General features: G+C 38.7%; 4 protein-coding genes across 5 annotated transcripts; 2 read left to right on the top strand and 2 right to left on the bottom strand.

Annotated features, from left to right (window-relative positions):
- The first annotated feature begins 18 nt into the window (after positions 1–18).
- Rpp25 (ribonuclease P protein subunit Rpp25) lies at positions 19–20,907 on the top strand. The gene is made up of 5 exons (XM_064686823.1): positions 19–204; positions 20,019–20,136; positions 20,196–20,377; positions 20,434–20,550; positions 20,614–20,907. Exons 2-5 carry the CDS (start codon positions 20,029–20,031, stop codon positions 20,813–20,815), a joined length of 609 nt encoding a protein of 202 aa, XP_064542893.1. The 5' UTR covers positions 19–204; positions 20,019–20,028; the 3' UTR covers positions 20,816–20,907.
- Positions 638–3,971, bottom strand: Tdc1 (Tyrosine decarboxylase 1). Its single transcript, XM_064686821.1, has 3 exons — positions 3,641–3,971; positions 1,456–2,560; positions 638–1,381 (listed from the first exon to the last, which is right to left on the bottom strand). Exons 1-3 carry the CDS (start codon positions 3,768–3,770, stop codon positions 868–870), a joined length of 1,749 nt encoding a protein of 582 aa, XP_064542891.1. The 5' UTR covers positions 3,771–3,971; the 3' UTR covers positions 638–867.
- On the top strand, positions 7,484–8,776 carry LOC135431672 (uncharacterized). 2 transcript variants are annotated; one of them, XM_064686917.1, is made up of 2 exons: positions 7,484–8,382; positions 8,444–8,639. In XM_064686917.1, the coding sequence occupies exons 1-2, from the start codon at positions 7,581–7,583 to the stop codon at positions 8,506–8,508; spliced, it is 867 nt and encodes a 288-aa protein (XP_064542987.1). In that variant the 5' UTR covers positions 7,484–7,580; the 3' UTR covers positions 8,509–8,639. The 2 variants fall into 2 exon arrangements, with proteins under 2 accessions (XP_064542987.1, XP_064542986.1); XM_064686916.1 differs by having other exon boundaries at positions 7,484–8,776.
- Positions 9,677–16,493, bottom strand: Tdc2 (Tyrosine decarboxylase 2). The gene is made up of 8 exons (XM_064687371.1): positions 16,447–16,493; positions 15,147–15,351; positions 14,337–14,644; positions 13,838–14,272; positions 13,547–13,761; positions 11,856–11,982; positions 10,228–10,736; positions 9,677–10,174 (listed from the first exon to the last, which is right to left on the bottom strand). The coding sequence occupies exons 2-8, from the start codon at positions 15,274–15,276 to the stop codon at positions 9,946–9,948; spliced, it is 1,953 nt and encodes a 650-aa protein (XP_064543441.1). The 5' UTR covers positions 15,277–15,351; positions 16,447–16,493; the 3' UTR covers positions 9,677–9,945.
- Positions 20,908–22,177: the final 1,270 nt, after the last annotated feature.

The following is a 22,177-nucleotide window of genomic DNA, read 5'->3' as shown; positions in this document are numbered from 1 at the left end:
TAAATCGTTCAGCTGTGCTCACACATGTGGCTGTTGTTTAATAAATTGCAATTGTTTTGTTTTGCAGACTGCTGAATTAATTATTTTTAAGTGCGTTGTGTGCTAGTGTTTAGAAAAGTGTTAATAGCCTGAGGATTTATTTCACAGTGTGCCATCACGTTTGTTTAATCTGAGGTGGAAAGCGGGAAGGCATTAGCATAAAAGGTAAGTCGCATGTGTTGCTTTCATTGTACCCTTGTAGTTTTGTGCTGTTTACTACCCGGGTTAATTAGCAAAGTTCCCGCAGATTAAGTGCACTTCATATTATTGACTTTCTGTTGTTGATGTTTGTTATTTAAATTCAATCCCACAAGACAAATCGCACGCAAACCAATTGATGCCTATCAATCAAGGCTGCTGTCGTGTTGCTGTCTCGCTTGCACTCAAGTACTTTATGAAAAGCTCGAAAAGCTTGGTTTAAACTTGGCTTCAACTGTAAATCGTATAACAGTTCCAAATGTAAATCCCAAAAAGCGTCGGTTTTAGTAAAATATATTTTTAATAAAAAAATGCGCATATCAAATGCTAAGTAAATGTTTATGTTTATAAATAAGTGGTTTTTTGTTGCTCATGAGAGCTTTTAACTAAACATACAATGCATACGATATTAATATGTATTACGTGTGGTAATAGGAACCCAATAATAAATTAAATGAAATTCAGCAGTGCAACTTAAAAACTATATAAATATGTACTTAAATTCAATTAAGCAAATTCAAATCGTTCGATTTTAGGTACAGGCCTCATTTCAGCACGTTTCTAAACGTCAATAAAAACAGCTAATACTATCTACATATTTGCATTTCTTTCTGGACCCTTAAGTCCACATCAATTGCTCGCCTCGTCCGTATCCACATCCGAAATGTCCTTCAGCTTTGTTATATTATTATTTTGATTATCTTCTGCCGCCTGCTGAAAGCTTTGCTGGATCGTTTTGGGATCCACCACCAAAATAGGCGTACAGCCATCCATTAGATGTTCGCTTTGACTTTGGAACTGTTCCCGCGATATGCTGCGGGTGAAGGAGAAACGCAAGGACTTGGTGCGTGTAAGGATCTTCTTGATGGGCGGCTTGCCGGTAACCGCCACTGGCTCTGAGCTGGTGCGTTCGGTTTCGGGCGTGGCCGGCGCGGAGCTGATCTCCAATTGAGCATCACGCAATATTTCCTCCGCAAAGCCCTTGATCTGGCTCCAGGCATCCAAAATGTCCTTTTCGGTGGCTTGCTCGTATGTCACACAGAAACGTATCACATAGCGTCCATTGAATACGGCCGGCGTCATGTGCATCTTGCCCGAGTGATTGATCTGTGCCAGCAGCAGATGATTCGGCTCATCGCCGGTGCTGTGAGGGATCATAAAAAATGATAATATTATAGAGGCAATTGTGGATTTGAGAATAGTTTTTCTTAAACTTACCGCATGCGAAAGCACACCAGACCCAGGTGCACATCGTTGCGCACCTCAAAGCGTTCATCCTTGCGTACGAGCATCTCAAACTTCTTGGCCAGAACCATGTGATTGCGTATGTACTCCTGCAGTCCCTGCACGCCATATGTGCGGAAGACAAACCACAGTTTGAGCGCGCGGAAGCGACGACTCAGTGGAATGCCATAGTGTCTGTAGTCGACGCCATTCATGTGCTCATGCCGCAGATACAAGGGATTCACATTGAGCGCACTCTTCAGTGTCATCACATCGCGCACCCACAAGGCGGAGGCATCGAAGTTGGTCAGCAGCAGTTTGTTGGGATTGGTATTGAACGAGTCCGCGTACTCCAAGCCAGCAGAGAACACGCGCATCTCGGGCAGAATAAAGGAGTTGCCTGCGTAGGCGCCATCCACATGCAGCCAAATGCTGGACACCTGTCGGCACACCTTGCCAATCTCGGAGATATCATCGAAGGCACAGCCGCCGGTGGTGCCCACCGTGGCGACCACAAAGAATGGCGTCAGGCCCGCGTTCACATCGTTCTGTATGGCCTGCTGCAGCAGATCGACGCGCATGCGTCCACGCTCGTCGGCATCGATGATGCGCAGCTTCACCAGCGCCATTTTGGTGGCTTTCTCAACACTGGAGTGCGCCTCGCGGCTGGCATAGGCAATCAGATTGGGCAGAAAGACGCTATCATGCACACTGGTCTGACCCTTCAGTTCGCTAATGGCGCGTGCACGTGCCGTGATCAAGGACACCAGCACACATTCGGAGGCGGATCCCTGCAGAGCGCCGCCTCCAGTGCTGCCGGGCGCATCCGAAACGAAAGCCTTGGGCAGACCCAATGCCTTGGCATACCAGTTCATGACAATTGTCTCCAGTTCCGCAGCAGCCGGGCAACTGGCCCAGCTGAAGCCAATGGAGCCAATGGCGCTGCTCAGCATATCGCCCAGCACGGAGGGAAAACTGTTGCCCGATGGGAAATAGGCAAAGAATTTCGGATGATTCCAGTGCACAACGCCCGGCATAATCTTTTGCTCAAAGTCCTCGAGCACATCTTTAAACGATTCGGCCGATTGGGGTGCGTCCGCTGCAATGTAAACAATTGAAGGCATTTCTTTAGTTGGCCCTGATACCTCGTGTCTTAAATATATAGTAGATATATCTTTTAGCGCCTATAAAGTTGCTGCTAAATCAGCGCACAACAATATTTATATATAATTTGTTATTTTTGGCATTGTGCGGAAGATCGAAAGATCAACAGTTCAGCACAAATCTTTATCTACTTCTACCTGAGATGTGCGTGTGTGTGTGTGTGTGTGTGTGTGTCCGTGTCCGTGTCTATTCGCATAATTAATTGATTTGTTTAGTTGAACTATAGAGAGATTGTGGTGTTCGTCAGATGTAAATATTTAGCTTAAATAACTGCGCGCAATTCGCTTGAAATTCGCTTGAAAAAAAACTGAAAATCTTATGACCCAACAGCTTGATGCCCCAAATTGAGCCCACGCCTGAGCCAAAAAAAAAAAACAAAAGTAAATGAAAAGAAAAAACAAACAGTTTTTTATAAAAATTGTTTTGTTTTTTTTTTTTTTTTTTTGGGTTTCATGGTTACCATGTGGGCTTCTAGAGAGCTACAAGTCAATTCGCATTGTTTGCTGACAATTAGTCAACATGAATCCACAAGTTTCTGAAGAGCCTGTTGAGTTGAGATATTTTGTTGTCTGACTTATTTGTTGTTAAAAATTGGTTTTCGTACTTGTACAAGATTTTCTTCTCTTTTTGAATATATTCTGTGAAGTGAAATATTTTTGTGTTTTCCATTTTCCATTTTCCATTTGCTAATTTGTTTAGAAGCCTTTAACTAATTGTTGTTTACTTGCGCTAATTTGAAGCAATCTCTCAAGAGTTTGGCCCCTCTGACTGGCAATATTTTTATAAACAAAATAGTTTTATAAATTGTTTGGGCGTCTACGCAAAAACAGTATCAAACTTGTGCAAATATTTTTGAATGAATTTTCAAAATTGGGCATTTGCGAATTCCATTGAGTAAAAATATTTATAATTACATCAGCAAATTATGCGCGCATTATTTATAATTTGTTTGTAAATAGATTAGCTTAATAAATTGGGTTATTTATATTTTGAAAATCTTGCCAGTTGCGCTTACCTGGTAATAGTTTTTTCAAATATCCGGGATCTAATGTGGGCGCCACATCGCGCTCTTCGATATTGCTGCCATATTCGCATATATAATCGATCACCTCCTTGCCGTACTTGCGAAACTCTTCGACGTTCATTTTGTTTTGTTTGTTTTAAATCAGTTGTAGTATTTTTCAACTTGTTTAGCACTTATTTTGTGTTTTGAATTTATTAACACCTTTTTGGAATTTCTAACACTCTTCTTGTAACACAATGCCCAAAGCTAGGCAACACTTGTATTCCCTTTCTCGCTCGCTCACTTTAATCCGTTTGCTTACGTAGTGCTTGCTGCAGCTTCCTTTGCGCGAATGACTCGAAGTTCGTTACTGCATTCGTTTTTATAACGAAAACCAAACATGCTCTCCTGAGCGAGCTTTGCACGCGTGCTCTCTTTTTCGCTCTCTCTTTCTCTCTCTGTTGCTCTGAAGCATTGGCACCTGCGCTTGTTGTTGTACGTGATTGTCGTCTTCTTTCTTTTGCGGCTCTCAAATTACTTTACTTGCATTGTACTTTGCCGCCTACTTCGTCGTCTCCGTCGCCGGCATCATTCGGATCTCTGGGAAACCCGCTTTGCCAATTTGTTGCGTCGCCTCAAGCCTCAGTTCTCTTCGCGCGCGCTTTGTGTGGGCTGTCTCGGTAAGTTTTGAATTCAATTAAAAAAAATTCCTGCCGGGAAACATATACATATATATTTTTTGTTTGCCATAATTATATGGCTCGGATGCGAAATGAAAGGTTTTTCGTGCTGCCATTCGGAGCTGATTGAGTCTTTATTAATAGCACATTACAGTTGAATATTTGAAAACACTTTAATTGTGAAAATTATATGAATTAAAATGCATGCTACGGTGATTTCTGTTGGGTAAACTGGAAAATTATTTTGGGGTTGTCGGGAAAGTTTTGGATAGTACAGCGCATATTGTTTACTTTCGGTGATTCAGATCAATTATTGGCGTAGGTTTCATACAAAAAATGTAAAAGTACACAAGTTCCCTTTAAAAATATTACGTATACGTAATCAAATATTACGTATACTTTTCTGTAAAACTATCTTGTGAAGCAAAAATTTAAGAAATTGTATTAGGATAAAGGTTAAATATTAAATATAAATACAAGCAATTTCCTTTAAAATATTTTGTAATTGTGATCTTAAGTGCTTGGACTACAAGTTCTTTATCATAAATTCGATTATAATTGTAATCAATATTTGGTATCGAGTTACATATATATTTTATTTTTTCTTATATCAAGTTGAAAGGTATCATATTAATATCTTTACATATGATCTTTAAAAGCCACAATCATCTATTATAATGATTGCTTAACAGAAGCGAAATTACCATCATTAAACTCAAATCTAGCATTTCGTCGTGTATCTTTGATTTTAATTAGTTATACACAATAGCTGCCACGCCTCTCAGGTCCCACCAGTTTCCAGTTTTAGTTCTACTAATTAGCTGAGCGGAATCGTTTCTTCTTGTTCCCTGTTCTTTTACCATCTTAAGGGGAATTTTTTGAATTGGCGCAAGTTTTCAACTACTATTAGAAAACGTGCCAGGAGTAGGCATTAAACAACAAGCAAAACAGCAAAAGCTAAGTCTCATAATGAGCTTTTGATGCGTATTTAACTAAGGTTGCCAGATTTTGATAATACCTCAAAGTTTTTGTTCAGCTACGGGGAATTACTTTTAGGACATGGGACAAATGTGGCAGCAAATAGTTCAGGAGCAGGGCTAAGCAGCTGGAAATAAACATTATGCAATATGCCAAAAAAGTGATTAAATTAAATTCAAATGCCAGATGTTAATATATCTATTTATTTTTTTTGGCAAAGGCGAATTATGTACTTTTAGTACCAGGCATAAAATTGTGCTAATTCGTAAGTTGGTCTAAATTAATATTAACTAACGAATACGGATAAGTAGCTGGGAATAAACATTATACAATATACAAAAAAATGTTTAACTCATTTTCACCAAGCTCTTCGGCAACGGGGAATTACTTCTAGCACATGGGACAAATGTGGCAAATAATTGTGCAAATATGTATGTTGGTCTAAGCTGTTAACATTTAAAGAGTACAGCTAAGCAGCTCGTGTGTGTGTGTGTGTGTGTGTGTGTATTGTGGCATGACGAATCCCTCCATGTGGCAGCTGCCACAGCAACAGGCTGTGACGTAGTTGGCACTTCGTCGGAATCTCTGACCGAGCATATATGAAATCTAAACAAATTGCAATCTTGCAAATATATCTGGGTGGGTGGGTGTGTGTAAATATATGAATGTATGCTTGTGAGTGCATTCATGAATGAATGAATGCGAACGCTTTGTATTCTGGCAGCTGTGCTAATTAGCTAAGTTAGTGCCTAAATGCTCATACGATTTCATCCAAGCCCGCTAAGTTCCATAGTTCAAGTAGGTAGCTCCCGCCTTTAGACTCCGCCTAATATGCATAATCAATCAAGCTATGGCAAGAGTCTTGCGTGCCGCGCAACGCTGATTCATTCGCGCACGCGCCTTTTCGTGGGCAAAGTGCGGGTCTCGAGAGGCATTGACAGGGCATGACTTGGCTGATTTTGTTTTTGGCCCGGCCTGACGATCTGCTTTTGTCGGCTTTATGCTCAAGCTCTTCGCATTTCGGCCCGAGACTTTCATTCACAATACGAATGACGTCGTTTGTCTAAATATAAACCGCGTATTCAGTTTACGCGGTCACACTTCAAATTGCTCGAGGCCCAATCCGCCATCCGCCTTCTACGTGGGGCCTGGCACCGTCTCTTTCGCATGTATTACCAAGTTTCGCCGCGTCTGGCTCATTAATTATTAGATATTATGTAGTTGGCACCGCCAAACACAGCAACATTTCAAAAAAAAAAAATCATGGGTCATCTTTAAAAATTTTTGTTTTATTTGTCTTTGGGTTCTAGTTTGCGGTTCAAGATTTGCTTTCGTCATTGTCAAACCGCTTGACAACCGCATTATCATGTTCTTCTTTTTGTACAAATTCGAATTTCGCCAAATCACGAGTTTGGCATTTCGTTTGTTTTGCCCGTTAGATTATTATGCTAATGTCTCACATTAAATTGTACAAAATCTGACGCTTTTTTTATGGCCATTTTGTTGCCGTTGGTTTTAAAAATGATTTATTCGATTGTGTTTTGAGTTTTATCGGTGCCAGTAGCTTTAAAATTTATTCGCTTGTTAATTGAAAACTTTTGCGCTAGCTTTGAAGTTGTTTTTGTTTCAAGATTTCATGATTTTCTGAAACTTGTGGGTTAATTTAATCATCTTAAGAGTTCAGTTCCTGGGAACCGTTTAGGCAAAATGACACGAACTTTCTTAATGGCGCAAAATTCAAATTTATTCTGTGAAATAGTTAGGTTTTATTATTTTAAAAGTGTTTGCCTAAGCAAACAATTTGGGAATAATTTCTAAATATCGATAACAACTTTAATTAAAGTATCGCTAACATATCGACATCGATAACTAATGATACAAAACCGAATTACTGTTAATTGGACCGCAACCTTCTGAAGGTCATGTTTTATTTTGGTATCGATAACTGACAATTGCAAACGAGTAATTACTGTTATCGATAGCGATAAATTATGATACTTAACCGAATTACTGTTAATTGAAACCCTAACTGACTGGTGATCATTTTTTGTTTTGTTATCGATATCTGTCAATTGCAAATGTGTAATTACTGTTATAATCTCGATCGATAAGAAATAATCGTTTGCTCATAAATTGCCAAATCATATTACCTTTCTAGAGCTTGTCAGGCTTCTTATGCATAAGACCGACGGGCTTGTAGCCTTGCCCCAAAACTCATCATCAACTATGAACGAATACTATCATGTTTAAATGTGAATTCATAAGAAAGTTTACTTAAAGTCCATTAAATCGCAATGCGTGCACACTTTTGGTGTCTATTGATCTGTAGCTTTTTGGGAACTTACCTTGAGGCTGGTGTTAATAGAGTTTCTATGGATAAGCTGGGCTTTCATAACTACAATGAGATTGTGCGCGATTTAATCAAGAACTGGGAGTCCCCGATTATATATCTGCGACAACTGGGCTACCTGCCCAGCGACTATGAGGATACGTCGAAAATTAAGCCCAATTTGGATGCGCTAATGAGTCGCATCGAACGCGATGAACAGCACGAAGCCGTCCAAACGGAAGTTGACAAACCCAAAGAGCTGGATACGAAAAAGTTGCAAATAAAAAGGAAGCGAGAGAGCGCGCGGCGGAAGAGAAAAAGCGGGCGACGTCGTCAGCGTCAGGCAACTGACACTCAGACCGCGAACTATCCCAATATGGAACAGCTGATGGCCATGACGGAGCAGTCCAAGCCTCTGGGAATTGCCGAAGCGCAAGCCACAGTGGAACGCAGTCAAAACCTACAGCAAAATCTAGTGGAACAGAATGCCCGTTCGAAGATGCTGTTGCTCAGCGAAATTTTATCCCATCAGCGGCAAGTGCGGCCACATGTCGATGGCAACGAGGACGTGTTGAAGCGCCTCGTTGCGAAAACAAGTCCATACACGGCACACAAGCTGCAGCCAGTGGCAGGTGTGCTAGGCAACAATGGCAACAATGGCAACATGCCCCAGCTGGCAGCCATGCCACATTCATCGGGCGGAGCACACGCCATGCTGCTAAGCGATAATACTGGCAAGAGCGCATCCGGAGATTCCAGCTCGATGAGTATGTATGGCACACTGCTTAAATCCATTGCTAAACCCGATATCCATTCGCCTCAATCTAGTCGCCCGGATCAGGCGCAATCTCAAATCGACACTAAGCCGGAGATTGAAGCGCCGCAATATCTAAATTGGGATATCAAGAATATGCGGCTCAAACAGATCTCGCCAATCGCCAAGGATGCGTATGTCGACAAGCTGGTCCAGATCTTTGTCAAAAAGCAGGAAACGCTGGATATCCTACAGAACATACAAAAGCCGGGCACATAGGCAAAGCAAAGTAACTTCCATTCAAATTCATATGCCATATTTTTATATATGTATATGTATATATATTTGTGTATATTTTTTTGCGATCTTCCCTAATTGGTATGCAGTAAATTGTGTTGAGGCATTCACCAGACCCTGACTCATATTCCATTTTTTGCTGCGATCAGCAGAAGAACAATTGTTAATCCCATTCGTACAACGTCATATCCATGGCATCATCAGAATTGCGTGAAAATTATGGTTTGTTTATAGACAAAAATCACGGTAGTAAATCAGAAACCTAACATACACATATGCCATATGTTTACGATATTATCTTGCTCGTAATTGTGACCGGCACAATAACAGCTGCCCCGTGGTCCAAAATAACACAATGCCTCAGCGAAAGTTAAGGAAATGCTGTGTATATCGCATAATAGATAATCAAAGTGAATGTTTTTTAGTTTGAATTTGACATCATCTTTGTTCTAAAATTATCAAACTGCTCATGCTTCCCATTGAAAACTATAATTAAAATACTAGGCAGTACACAATACGGATGTCATACGGAGGCATAGGTTCAATTTAAGATTATCAGCTAGTAGATGTACCAAGGATAATGTCCTTGCAATAATCACAGATATATTACGCCTCGCTTTGCTTATTTTGTAAATGCACAAAAACGAAATTATCATCGAATATTCACTAGATAGTTCATATTTCTATATATAAATTGTATATTTTCAATCATTTTATATAGAGATTTGTATTATGATGATCGCGTGTAGTTAGAGAAGATATGAAGCAGATTAAGAGTTTGGTCGTTGACTAGTTGGATAGTTGGTCGATTTAAGAAGTCCATGCAGGTCGACTTCTAGAGATTTATTTTGGATCATTAAATAGCGATAAAGTACGATTAATACCCTTATAGCCATTTGCTTCACGGCTTTGCAACATTGGGCTTAACGTTTAATATTGATTTAAAAAATAAAAAGCGAAAGACCATTTATTTCCATATACTTTAATAATTTATTTTATGAGCAAAAATAACATTAAACGGTGCATAATATGCGATTATTATTATAATACGAACTTCGTAAATAGAGCTGTTGAGAGCAGCAACAAAATTTAGGGTTGACCCGAGATAATAATTTAATTTACTATATATTTATTTATATGTTGTACTGGTTATTTATAAGGAGTGATCGGTATTGTAAATTGGTCTAGAATTCAACTAGGCGCCGCAGTTACTCATGAAGCGCGCTTTAAATAGTTTGTCATAGTTTTCTTTTTTTAGTTTGTTTTTTTTGTAAGCGCTTCAGTTGTGATTCTCCCGGGCGGAGGAGGACTTCCGTAGCACCAGAGGCGACTTTCGCGGCGATTGCAGCTGCTGTGGTTGTTGCAGCAGCAATTGTTGTTGTTGTTGCTGTTGTTGCTGCTGTTGCACATTCACAAAGCCCGTCTCGTTCTCTGGCGAGGGCGAAGAGCCGGCGCCGGAATTGCGACGCGATGAAGTCGGCCGCACATTGGTGTCCAAATGTCGGAAACTGCGTGGAAAATGCCCGTAAAGCAAATTAACAGTATTTGGAGTGAAACTCACCGCAAAGAGCAATTGCTGCCCTTTTCATCATTATTGCTATTGAAGAGAAAGGCCAGCGGCCAGGATATCCACGAATTGTGATCCACAGAGCTCTGTGTGCGTATTATAGGCGCACTGCCGCGGCTCACCACCGGCGAGGGCAGCTCCATGGAGAGTTTCGGTGTGCCCGCCTTGTTGATAGCCGGATTATAGATCTTCGGATCGCTGACCATGCGCACGAAGAACGAACGCTTCTGGGCGAGCGTATCCAGTTTCTTGCGATTGATTATCTCGCTTATTTCATCGTGCTGCTCCTTCTCCAGCAGCTCGTTGGCCACATCGACAATGATATCCCAGGCATAGTCAATGTCCTCCGCAGTGGCATTCTGTGCCACCGCACAGAATCGTATTATATAACGATCATTAACGCTCGCCGGGACCATGTGTAGTTTCCCAGACTCGTTGATGGTGCTCAGCAGTTTCTCGTTCAGCTTGTCGCTGCCCTTGAGGCGAAAGCAAACCAGTCCCAGCTGCAATTGGACAATAAATTAAATCATATTCAATAGACATAATCGCCATTGTGCGGACGAAACAAAAGAGTTTGCCTGTAAATGACATTGCGTATACGCAATGTGGACGACTTATTACGTGATGCGGGGTGCTTTGGTCATGAAAAAAAAACGGCCAATTGAATTTAGTGGCTAAGAAACTGGCCCCAAGCAGCTGTCAATTGGTGCGGCATGTATTACTTAAAATACCCTGTACTATAGGAATGGTTTAAAAGGGGGGTATGCCAGACGGAGGCAGGCATGTTGGCATAATGTATTCTACGTCTATAAAGTAGACATGTTCTTGTTAGTTTGGCCGTGTCTGTAGTCGCATCTGCTTCTTACGTCTAATATTTTCAATTATCGTCAATGTATCTTCCAGTTGATAATTAGTATTATCTTCCAGGCGAAACGTTTTCTTTTCCATCGGACGTCCTGCTCTCTTCTTTTCCAAGAAAAACTCTTTCTCATTTGCATCATGTTAAAGCTTAAACCCTTTTCCAATATCTCGCTTTTATCGCTTTATTAGCTACCTTTTTGTCCATTTTATTACAGGGTATCGGCTGGCCAACCATTGCCACCGAAATCATGCACACTTCATATTTTTCTTCGCCCGTTTGGCCTGCCTTTAAACAATTTTTGTATGCCAATTATGCCAAAATACTTCAGTTTCGCTCGGAATTTGGCATTTGACGTGCGGTTCCGCACGTTCGTCTTTGCTGCTAGTGTGAAATAGTCAAATTTGGAAATAGTTTACGAGCTCGCTCTCCCGTGTGGCGAAGACAAATTTCATAATTTGATTTTTAGTTAAGTCCAAGTCAATGTTATTTGCGTCAGTCGCTGGCAAAACAGCCAAACTATTTCCTCCCAAGAAAACAACAAATTTTGATAAATGTTTAACATGCACAACAATAGTTCATACACACACACGCCCGCACACCCACACATTTGTCTTATAAAAATCACCGCAGACCCAAAATATAAAACTTGTTGTATAAACAAAAAGTGCTTTGAACTCGTCAAATGATTAATTGTTGTAATAGCCGCAGTCCAAAAACCCGAAATCCAAATGGACAAATGCCACATTTATATGTAACTCACCTTGACTTGATTACAGATCTCGAAACGTTTATCTTTGAGCACCAGCTCCTCAAAGCGTTTGGCCAATTTGATATGGTGTCGTATATAATGCTGTAGTCCGGATATTCCATACGAGCGCAACACAAACCTGTTCGCATTAAGATATAAAATACAAATATGATTATCATTGGAGAGTAATGGAAAGAAGAAGGGAATTCCTATCTTCGGCATGTTATATGATATAGTAGTTCGATTCAATACGGAATTGCCGTGTTTTGATAAAGATATCTTTAGAAAATAACACATTTTTCCATACAAAAAATAACTTTTTATCGATTCTATATATAGAGCTGTAAAGCTATAAAACTGTATGATATATAAGTCAATTTTTTATAAGGATTTATGAGCACTTACTATGCGGTATTGTATATAATTTTTAATATTTTTAAAATTTTGAATAAAGCTTTGCGGTATTGTATTAATACCAAAGAAAAAGGGAATCATAATTATTGCTCATATATATATATATATATATTTCGTTTAATTTTTATCTGATATTCTATCTAACAACTTTAGCAGAGTGAAGATCGGGCGGTTCGTAGTTTAACAATAGTTTTGGTTTATAGAAGCTTTGTTTACATATGTACAGGTAGTGTATGGTATATATGGTAGTCTATCTTCATTTTGTTTAGTCCAGCCTAGGCTCTAGCTTGTTTGGCTGACACTAAGGGCATCGATCAACTAGATCTGTTGGGTAGGTTCTTTTAAGTATTCTTCTGCCAGGATGATTGTGAAGCTTAGAAAGGTAGCTCGCTTTTTGTCATTTGACCATGTCGTCTATTATTGGTAATGTCAGATGTCAGATGTGCGAATATACCAGGCTCCAGAAATTTTTCGCAAAATCTTGGTCTGAATGATGCGAACTTTGTTCTGGTGTGTTTTTGCGGCTATACCAAAGACTTGGCAACCATGTCGCCACGCAGGGGCAAGGATTACTTTATAGATTAGGAGGGAGTTCCTAATATCAATTAAATAGCATTGGTCGTTCGTCCTAATCAAACGTTGCAATTGCGAGCTTCATTGTATTGAATTCAGTATTGAATTAACTTATATCTTATATTGCTTATATAGAAACAAATAAGTATAAGTATCAGTTATACATCAGAATGTATCAGAATACATCAGTTATAGGCTTTCAAGGGTATTAAATCTTTGGCACCTTGAAGATGTGTGTTCTTTTTAGTTCCGATTAATAATTGAATATAAAGAACATAATAGAAGACATCTACTTCAGCTGAAGTATATTCATTTAAATAGCAAGTCATTGACAAATTTTTTACTGTTCAATAACTCGTGTATTAGTTAAGAGTTTCTTGCGAAATCTTCAAAATAGTCACAAAATAAACTGATAATGGCGTGTACCAAAACTCCAGATCCTAACTTGAGTTGGGCATAGTTAATTTATGCTACGCTGAGGAGCGCCTCTTCTGAGCATGTTTGTTTTTACAACTAAATCGCAGGCAAATATTAAAGGCACAGGTGCTTCAAGTCAAGTGTACTCATGGCTAAGCAACAAGTTTGGCACTCGAAAAACCAAAAAAATAAATAAATAAATAAAATATTTGACAATAGTCAACAAAGTCATTCAGGCCTGACACCCAAGGGTCGGCTGTTAGATGGTCTTTGGGTCTTTTTGAGCGGGCGCTACATACCACAGTTTCAATGAACGAAAGCGACGGCTGAGTGGAACTCCCCAATGACGATAGTCGATGGCCGCATCCGAGTAGCCGTGCTTGAGATACAGCGGATCGACGACCAGAGCTGATGTCAGACGGATGCGATCGCGCACCCAGAGTGTTGAGCAGTCGAAATTGGTCAGTAGCCATTTGTTGGGATTCGTGTTGAATGAGTCAGCATATTCGATGCCCTGTTTATTAGCATAGCGTTAGCTGTAGATCTGTGCATGTGTAGACGGATATCTGGTTATATATATATATATATACCTTTAGCAGGGGCTTCAGCTCGGGACAGATGAAACTGTTGCCCGCATAGGCGGCATCGACATGCAGCCAGACGCAGGGAAACTTTTTCAGCTCGTTGCCAATCTCGGGCAGATTATCGAACGCACAGGAGCCGGTGGTGCCCAGCGTGGTGGACACGAAGAATGGCACCAGACCCTGCAGCTCATCCTCCTCCATGGCCTCGCCAATCGTCTGGCCACGCAGGCTGGCATTCTCGTCGGGCTCCAGAATGCGCAACTTCACAAAGCATATCATGGCCGCCTTCTCGACACAGCTGTGCGCCTCCTTGGAGCAGTAGGCCATCAGCTTGGATAGCAAATGACCCTCCTCCACGAACGGATGCTGCGCCTTGAGCCGCTTTAGTGCCTGTGCACGCGCCGCCAGCATTGTGACCAGCACACACTCCGACGCGGATGTCTATGCCGCCATCAATGTCAAGCTATAAATTTTGGCCACCAGGCTCATAAACATGTGTGTTTACCTGTATAACGCCGCCGCCGGTGCTGCCCTCCTTGAGCGCCAGAAAGTGATCCGGCAGTCCGATGGCCTTGCCCAGCCAATCGAGCACTATCGTCTCCAGTTCGGTGCAGGCGGGACTGGCCGCCCATGAGAAGCCAATGCAGCCGATGCCGTCGCCCAGCATATCGCCCAGTATCGAGGGAAACGAATTGCCCGCCGGAAAGTACGCATGGAATCTCGGATGCTGCCAGTGCGTAACGCCTGGCATTATTTTATCCTCCACATCGTTCATAATTTGATCCCAATCCTCTGGCTCATGCGGTGCTTCAGCTTTATAACAAATTTGGAATATGTTGCGATACACAAATTTAGACAAAGATGAAATTAGAAAAGTTTGCAGACAATTCTTTTATCTTTAAGGGAATCAGAATCAACTTGTTTTAAAATTAGGAAGGGTTTTTAGGGCCGAATATAATATAGGTTTTTTTACAGCTACCTTTTTGATATATTCAGAGTTTAACTACTTTAGAGAACTTCGAGTTCTTTTATATTCTCGCTATTAAATCACAAAATTTATTAATTCAAAAGGCAATGTCGGACTCGAAGAAATAGTTTTTAAGTAAATAAAGCAATAACAATTGGAATAGCAAATCAAAAATTTAAATGTATTTAAAGAAATTTTTTCTTCTTAATAGTTTGGCTAATTCGATTTGCACACAATTTCTTCTCTTCACACACTTCTATAAGAACATGTGAAATAAATGCATTTAAATATATATAAAAAATTTTCTGGCATGAGTTATCAATTGCAAAACTATTTACTGCCACTTACATGGTAACAGATGCCTCAGATATCCGGGCTCCACGCTGGGCGTAACGCGCCGTTCGCCCAAGGTTTCCAGATAATTGCAAATGTATTCGACCATTTCCATGCCACGTTTTCGAAATTCGGTGCTATCCATCTCTGTATTATTCGCTCTTTATATTTGTGATATATATGTATATATATTTATTTTTGTTGTTCTCGAGTAAATCAACTTGTGAGCGTATTGGAAAAAATTATAGTAAAAATTGTAGTTTATAAAAATATATTTTTTCAATGGTAAATTATATTTTTACATTGATAGCAATTAGGTTATTTTTAACACTTGTAAAGATTTTTATAAATTATTGAGCAGCAAATATACTAAAATAGTTTTTTTCTTCAAATATTTGGTTTTGTTAGTAAAAGAAATTAGTTTGTGGACTTTTTTAAATATTATCATTATTTTCTTTTATATTAGTTTTTATATATCAAAGAATGAATATATATTAGAATTAAAAGATTTTTGGGAAACGGATTTATATCAAATTATTAATCGGTTTATAGATGGATCTATATCAAATTATTATTCGTTAAATATATGAATATTTTATTATTTATGTTTGTGTTTGAAAAGTTGCTTTTGGTGAACTTTCCATTTTTAAAATATATTATCGAACCAGCTTAGTTCGAGGACCGGGCAAAATATGTACTTAAACAAAATTGTTTTAATTTTTATTTTAACAAATTGAACCTCAGAGCTCGTGCAAATTTATCTTAAATATTTTTAGAGTAATATTTAAAAGGTTTATCTGTGGGCTTCGATTATTTGTATTTTTAAAAATTGATAAATAGTCGTTGGATCAACATATATTCCTAAAGGTCACAGAGTTCAACTAACACAAAATTAACGCGTTGTTAATTTTTTCAATGTCGCACTTAAATTTTTTTTTGTTATTCGAAAAGTTATAGTGTAAATATTTTACAACATTTAATTTAGTTGCTATTTTGTTGTTTTTAGTTTGTTTATATGACGCTGCCACAGCCACGCCCACTGCTTTTATACCTGTTGATTTCAGTTAAGAATTGTATTCTCTATTTAAAATGTTCTGGCATTAACAAATTGCAGAGCTTTAAATTGTATTTTGTTTATAATTAAAATTGGCTTTAAAACAGCAGGCAGAATCTTAATTAAGCGTAATACGAAATGCTTGTGCACTAATTCAACAATTGTCGATTGTTGCCACTTTGTTAGTTTATTATGCAGCATTACAAATCTGTGGCAATAATGCCTGTTGCCACTGCCACTGCCACTGCCACTGCCACTTACTGCTTGCCAAGTCGTTATGGCCGCGACTGTCAACCGTTGGCCACGGCTTGCAAACCTCAAATGATCCTGGCTCTGCGGTTTGGCCAGGAGCTAAGCTCGGTCGCTGCCTGTTGGCATCTCTAATGAATGCATACTTTGCCAGTCCAAGGGGGCTGCAAAAGTGGGCGCTGGCGTAAGACTCAGCTAGGGGATGGTGGGCGTGGTGGTGTGCAGCTATTGAGGGTTGGCTTGCAAATAAATGAAATATTTGCCACGCACAGTGGATGCCGGTTAAGAAAAAAGTGCCAATGAAATTACGTTTTTAAATTTATTAGGGAAAATAAAAAAATTAATTTATAAATATACTCATGTTAAATGTTATTTGTATGTGTTTTTTAAATATATAAGAATAAAGATTATTATTGTAATTATATATTAAACTTTTTTTTTTATTTATGCTTAAATTAATTTATGATTCAGTAGTAAGAATACATTATTATTAAAAAAAAATATATTAGAAATGCAATAATCTGAATATTATTTATAATTTTATTATTATTATTAGATTATTACTATTATTATTATTAATATTACTATTATTATTGTTATTATTATTATTATTATTATTATTATTATTATTATTATTATTATTATTATTATTATTTTAATTTTTAAGATTATTTTTATTAATATTATACTCATTTTGTTATACAAAAGATTTGAAAATTGTATTCTTTATAAAAAAAACAAATAATATATTAAGTTATCCTTTTATTAAATTTTAATAAATTTCAATATTTAAATTTATTTAATGCCCCTTAAATTTTTATCGTCTTTTATAATATTATTAAATAAAACATGGGTCACAATGGCGCACATTATTCATCTCATTCACAGCGACCCCTTGTATTGTACGTGTATTTGTCTCTCTGTTCGTGTGTGTGTGTGTGTGTGTGTGATAAGTATGTTAGTGTGCGTGAAAATATGCAGCAGCGCAGCAAAACGTTTTAGAGTTCTCAAGTTAGAATTACGTATACGCCATGTTGAATGCTGTCAAATGTTGAATGCTCGGCGCATCCCAAATCTAATTTAAAGCCCTCTCCAGTAATTTACGTAAGTTAACTTAATTTATATAATGTTAATTCAAAGTACGCGTTTATTTTATTGTAAACAGACAAGTCCATTCAAGTAAGGGTAACCACACATACAAAAACACACACACACACACATACATAGATCTTGATCCCCCATCATTTGCAAGCAGCTTGTCCTTTTTCTTTGTGGCACACTCGTTTTATTAATAACTTCCGCACAAAATAGAATAACACTGGCCAACCAAATAATGCCTATGTTTTATTTGAATATAAATTAATTATTTTGTAATACAAATAATTGACGAATCTAATGCCATATATATATTGGTCTTACGCAGATTATATATTTTAATTCTTCGAGCTAGTTTTAATACTTTAAACTTGAATTAATTGAATAATTGTGTCAAATTAAATCCAACAAACTTGACTAATTGAGCATTCAGTTTATTGTTGCAGAATCAGAATTGCTAAGTCAATACTTAATTATGTACAAAAAGATTATTTACCTTAAGTAATTGTGCGGAAAAGTTTTTTTTATTATTATTGTTTATTATTATTATTGATAATCATAAATTTATTTATTATTAATTATTCTTGCTACTTGATTTTTACATTTTATTTTTTATTATCATTATTTTTATAATTATTATTTATTACTGTCATTATGATTATTCATATTTATTATTTTGATTAATATTATTTTTATCATTATTATAATTGTTGATGATTGTCTTCGAGCTACATGATTTTTAGAGTTTAAAACAAATATATTGCCTGTTGTGCTGTGTTGTTAGACAATAAACGTACTTGATAAGAATGGCTACGATGCCGCACTTGATAATGATGTTCCCTGTTTAGGATGATGATGATGACGATAACGATGACGTTCTCAATGAGACAGTCAGAGCAGTGCCTGTCATTTGGTATTTCGCAGGCATTCCTCGTAACATTCCAAAACGACCCCCACAAGTTCCCATACTCTTTTATTTTATATATATACATATATATGTATTTTTTTCTATTTCTGCTGCATTGAATCTTAGAATTGTCTGCGTTTTCATCTTTCTGTAGGACATGCGTTAATTGTCTGTGTGTGTGTGTGTGTGGGGGTGTTTGACTGGGTCATGAGATGCCACCCACAGCCTCAGTTTTGTGAAAAGTTCATTAATAAACTTTCGTTGCTGCTGTCGAATTCAGAGCTCTCTGCATTCACACCACCCACACGCCCCTTGCCACGTGCCTCAACTAAATGGTGTTTAGCTTCAACAAGTGGCATGCTACGTTACGCGCTGGGTGCGGGCCGGGATGGGTGTAAATTGTGTGTGTGTGTGTGTGTATCTTGGTTGCGCTTGCTCTCATTCTGCTCCTGTTGGTTGTCATCCTTGTTGTCTAGAGCCCCGACACCAACAGAATTTTATTTAATGGGAAATTTCTGCTGCAGCCGCGCGCATTTAATTGCTGTAGAAATGCTTTTTTATTGACTTTTACTTGAAATCCTCTTCATGCGCAATTCCCAATGGCGCTGTAACGGCCAGGTTGCTATGGTTAGAGTTAGGAGTTGGCCTAAGTTGTCTGAAGGAAATACATTTGATGCAGGCCAATTTACAGAGCACTAATAAGAAAATATATCCTTAATTCCCAATAACTGAAATAATTAAGCTTATAAGTTTTTAGATTCGAAATCTTTTAAACATATTTAGATAAGAGTTTTTCTACTGCCTAGAACTAAGTTGGTACAATTTTTGCCAAATCAGATAAGATAATCATATATCTTTCGTTCGATTAGTCCCGTCTATATGTCTCTCCGTAGACCCTTGATTGAACTTACCTTCGGATACATTTCTTAATGCTATTGGAACCAACAAAGCGACCTCATTTTGACATTTAGTACCCATATCTTTATGTTTTGATAGATTCTTGTAAAGATAACACTATCATTCGCATTTTATGCTTTCTTTATTATGGTTAATACTGCAGGCTGGATAATAATGAGCGACAGACAAAAGGCCCCTAGAAATAAATAAAAATTAAGCTCAAAACTCTCGAGCTTTAGATAACTTTCGAAAATTTCCGAACTGCCTTTTGATAACAGATTTTGGCGCTTTACAAATATTTACATTTAAATATGTATTGCATATAAATATAGATTATTGCCATCTAAAGTAGGGCTTGCAGAATTCGCCATAGCCGCAGCTTTTGCCTAGTTCTTCGGTTTGCGTGGGTTTTATTAGCGCCTGATTTTGTTTGGACCGTGGGGGCCGCGAAGCCGCTGTCGTCTCATAAAGCAATTATTCAATTTGCACCGACTGTGGTGACAATAACTGCGCAAGACATTTTATGAGTGGATGGATGGGCTCTTAGGGCAGCCTTTGAGTGTACCCAGCATGGAAAGCTATTGCTATTATCCCATTCTGGTTCAAGGTTGTCGCCGGGGGGCGTACAAAAATTCGTACACTAATCAAGTTGCATAGTTAATGGTTTTTCTTTAAATGCCTACAGGTTCGCAGAAATGATGCACTATCGCAAGGCGGAGAATGTGGAGCAGGAGCTGAGCAAAAATGATTTACCCTTCCAGAATTGCATGCCAAAGACGCACAAGGACTTCCTATGGATGCATGTAAGTGGCAGATATTTCAATACTTTTCCCAATTCATCATTTTCAACTCCAATTAATAGGTCAAGGGCGGCACCAAGGTGAGCAATGTCATTGGCTATGCACAGTCAGCGCTTGACAAAGGTGAATACCGCAGTCTGGTCTGGAGTGGCTCCGGTGGCGGCGTTGTCAAGACCATATCCTGCGCCGAGGTGCTCAAGCGCAGTCATCCGCTTTACCAGTTGACGCGCATGGGCTATACGAGGTGAGTTCTTGGCCAAGAAATGGGGCGCAGCATGTCCAATCAGTCTTTGCTTGCAGCGTGGAGGAGCACTGGAAGCCACAAATGGATGGCCTCGAGGAGATCATTGTCAACCGCCAAATACCCACACTGCACATACTCATGAGCCTGGACGAGCTGCCCGATGGCATAGAGGGGTTTGTGCCTGCCAAGACAGCATATTATCTAAATTTCTTATATATGGCATTATTTCTTTTCAGGGTACAAAATCCTAATACAACCAGCGATTTCTGGCAGCTCGATGAGCCACCTGCCAGCAGACCACCGGCTGCAGCTGGACGCCCAAATAAACGCCAACAATTTGGTCGCAACAGACCCCGACAACAACAACAACAACCGCGACACGGTCAGGATAGTCAAAACACTTCCAATTCTGAGACTGCGGCCAGCGAGCATACTTAATTTAAGTTAACTTACCTAGAAATTTTAAGATTTTTATTGGTAACTATGTAGCTTATGATTAGATCAAAATCATCTGCTAAAAAACTGTTTAACTGGCGAGTTTTAGATACGCTGCAAAACTAATTGCTAAAATATCGAAATTTGTAAGAATCAGATTTTATATGTATATATATATCTGTTTGACCAAACTGGTTGATCCAAACCATACACAAATTCCGAAAATTTGACCCTCAATTGAGGAAAGAAATCATTTTGATTGTAAACTATATTACATCGTTTTAAACGAGATTTACTGATGTGAAAAGTCTAGCCCAGACAAACCGTCAGTCATATACGTTGCACATATATATTTAAGAACAAAATAAACAAATACATGTATATACTGTTTCACATAAAACAACAAAAATTCTTTTGATTGCATATTCTGTATGCCAAGACATTAATAGACATCCTTTTTAGAAAAATAGCTCTATCTCGCAGACCAAAAGGATGATCTGTATGTCCTTCGGCTCTATTCAATACAATTTTAATGACATAGGAGTCGTCAGGATACGTAAGGATATGGCCGAGTTGTAGGCAATATTCTGTTGCAAATTTTGCCCTTAAAACTTTGCCGTTTAAAGGACTTTCGTCCTTGTAGTTCATTCTTGATTAGGAGGGTTAGCCCTAACTGCAGGCCAAAGGACATCCCGATAGTCCTTGAAATGGCCAAGCTATGGCCGATTTGATTTTGGTTTCCCTTTTAGAAAAATAACCACAACACGGCCATATCCTTGGAGATTTTTAAAGGACTTGGTGCGTTAGGATCGTAAGGACGAGCAGCATCGATCTGCATCAAAAAATTATGGGGTCATCTAGGAATCATGGACTTGGTAAAATTTCATTCGCGCGCCGCAGGGAAAAGGCCCTAAAACACAAAATCGTGAATATCTCCTAAACAAAAAGGACGATCTCGATGTCCTTTGGCCTGCTGCTGGCTCTATTTAATACAATTTTTTTGACATAGGACTCGTCAGGATACGCAAGGATATGTCCGAGTTATAGGCCAATTTCTGTTGCAAAATTTGTCCCTAAAACTTTTCCATTTGAAGGACTTTCGTCCTTTTTGTGGTTAATTCTTGATTGGCCCACCCTCCACTTACTGCTGGCCAAAGGACATCCCAATAGTCCTTAAAATGGCAAAGTTAGACCGGAATTTTTCGATTTTGGCCAATTTTTCGACTCTACCCCTTGACAAAATTTAAGCAAAATTTTTTGTCGAATCCTGGAAATCCTTGAATGCCAATCGAATGTCCTGATGAACACGAGTTCAAAAAGGTGTATCCTTCCGAGATCCTTAAGTATTTGACCGAGCTATGACTA

This window comes from Drosophila montana, unplaced genomic scaffold (assembly GCF_035044405.1).
Source record: "Drosophila montana isolate Dmon_TW-CO22-7 unplaced genomic scaffold, ASM3504440v1 contig_3200_1, whole genome shotgun sequence".
Lineage (NCBI taxonomy): Eukaryota > Metazoa > Arthropoda > Insecta > Diptera > Drosophilidae > Drosophila > Drosophila montana.
The sequence above is the reverse complement of the archived record's forward strand: the minus strand, read 5'-3'. Positions and strand labels throughout refer to the sequence as shown.

Excerpts from the sequence above, each read along its gene's own strand:
- Tdc1 (XM_064686821.1), bottom strand. The coding sequence starts at position 3,770 with ATGAACGTCGAAGAGTTTCGCAAGTACGGCAAGGAGGTGATCGATTAT. Across the intron at positions 2,561-3,640 it reads TTTGAAAAAACTATTACCAG|CGGACGCACCCCAATCGGCC; the intron begins GTAAGCGCAACT and ends TTTACATTGCAG. Across the intron at positions 1,382-1,455 it reads CTGGTGTGCTTTCGCATGCG|CACCGGCGATGAGCCGAATC; the intron begins GTAAGTTTAAGA and ends GATCCCTCACAG.
- LOC135431672 (XM_064686916.1), top strand. The coding sequence starts at position 7,581 with ATGCGTGCACACTTTTGGTGTCTATTGATCTGTAGCTTTTTGGGAACT.
- Tdc2 (XM_064687371.1), bottom strand. The coding sequence starts at position 15,276 with ATGGATAGCACCGAATTTCGAAAACGTGGCATGGAAATGGTCGAATAC. Across the intron at positions 13,762-13,837 it reads AGCTGAAGCCCCTGCTAAAG|GGCATCGAATATGCTGACTC; the intron begins GTATATATATAT and ends GCTAATAAACAG. Across the intron at positions 10,175-10,227 it reads GGCAGCAATTGCTCTTTGCG|TTTCCGACATTTGGACACCA; the intron begins GTGAGTTTCACT and ends TTTTCCACGCAG.
- Rpp25 (XM_064686823.1), top strand. The coding sequence starts at position 20,029 with ATGATGCACTATCGCAAGGCGGAGAATGTGGAGCAGGAGCTGAGCAAA. Across the intron at positions 20,137-20,195 it reads AGGACTTCCTATGGATGCAT|GTCAAGGGCGGCACCAAGGT; the intron begins GTAAGTGGCAGA and ends TCCAATTAATAG. Across the intron at positions 20,378-20,433 it reads ACGCGCATGGGCTATACGAG|CGTGGAGGAGCACTGGAAGC; the intron begins GTGAGTTCTTGG and ends CTTTGCTTGCAG.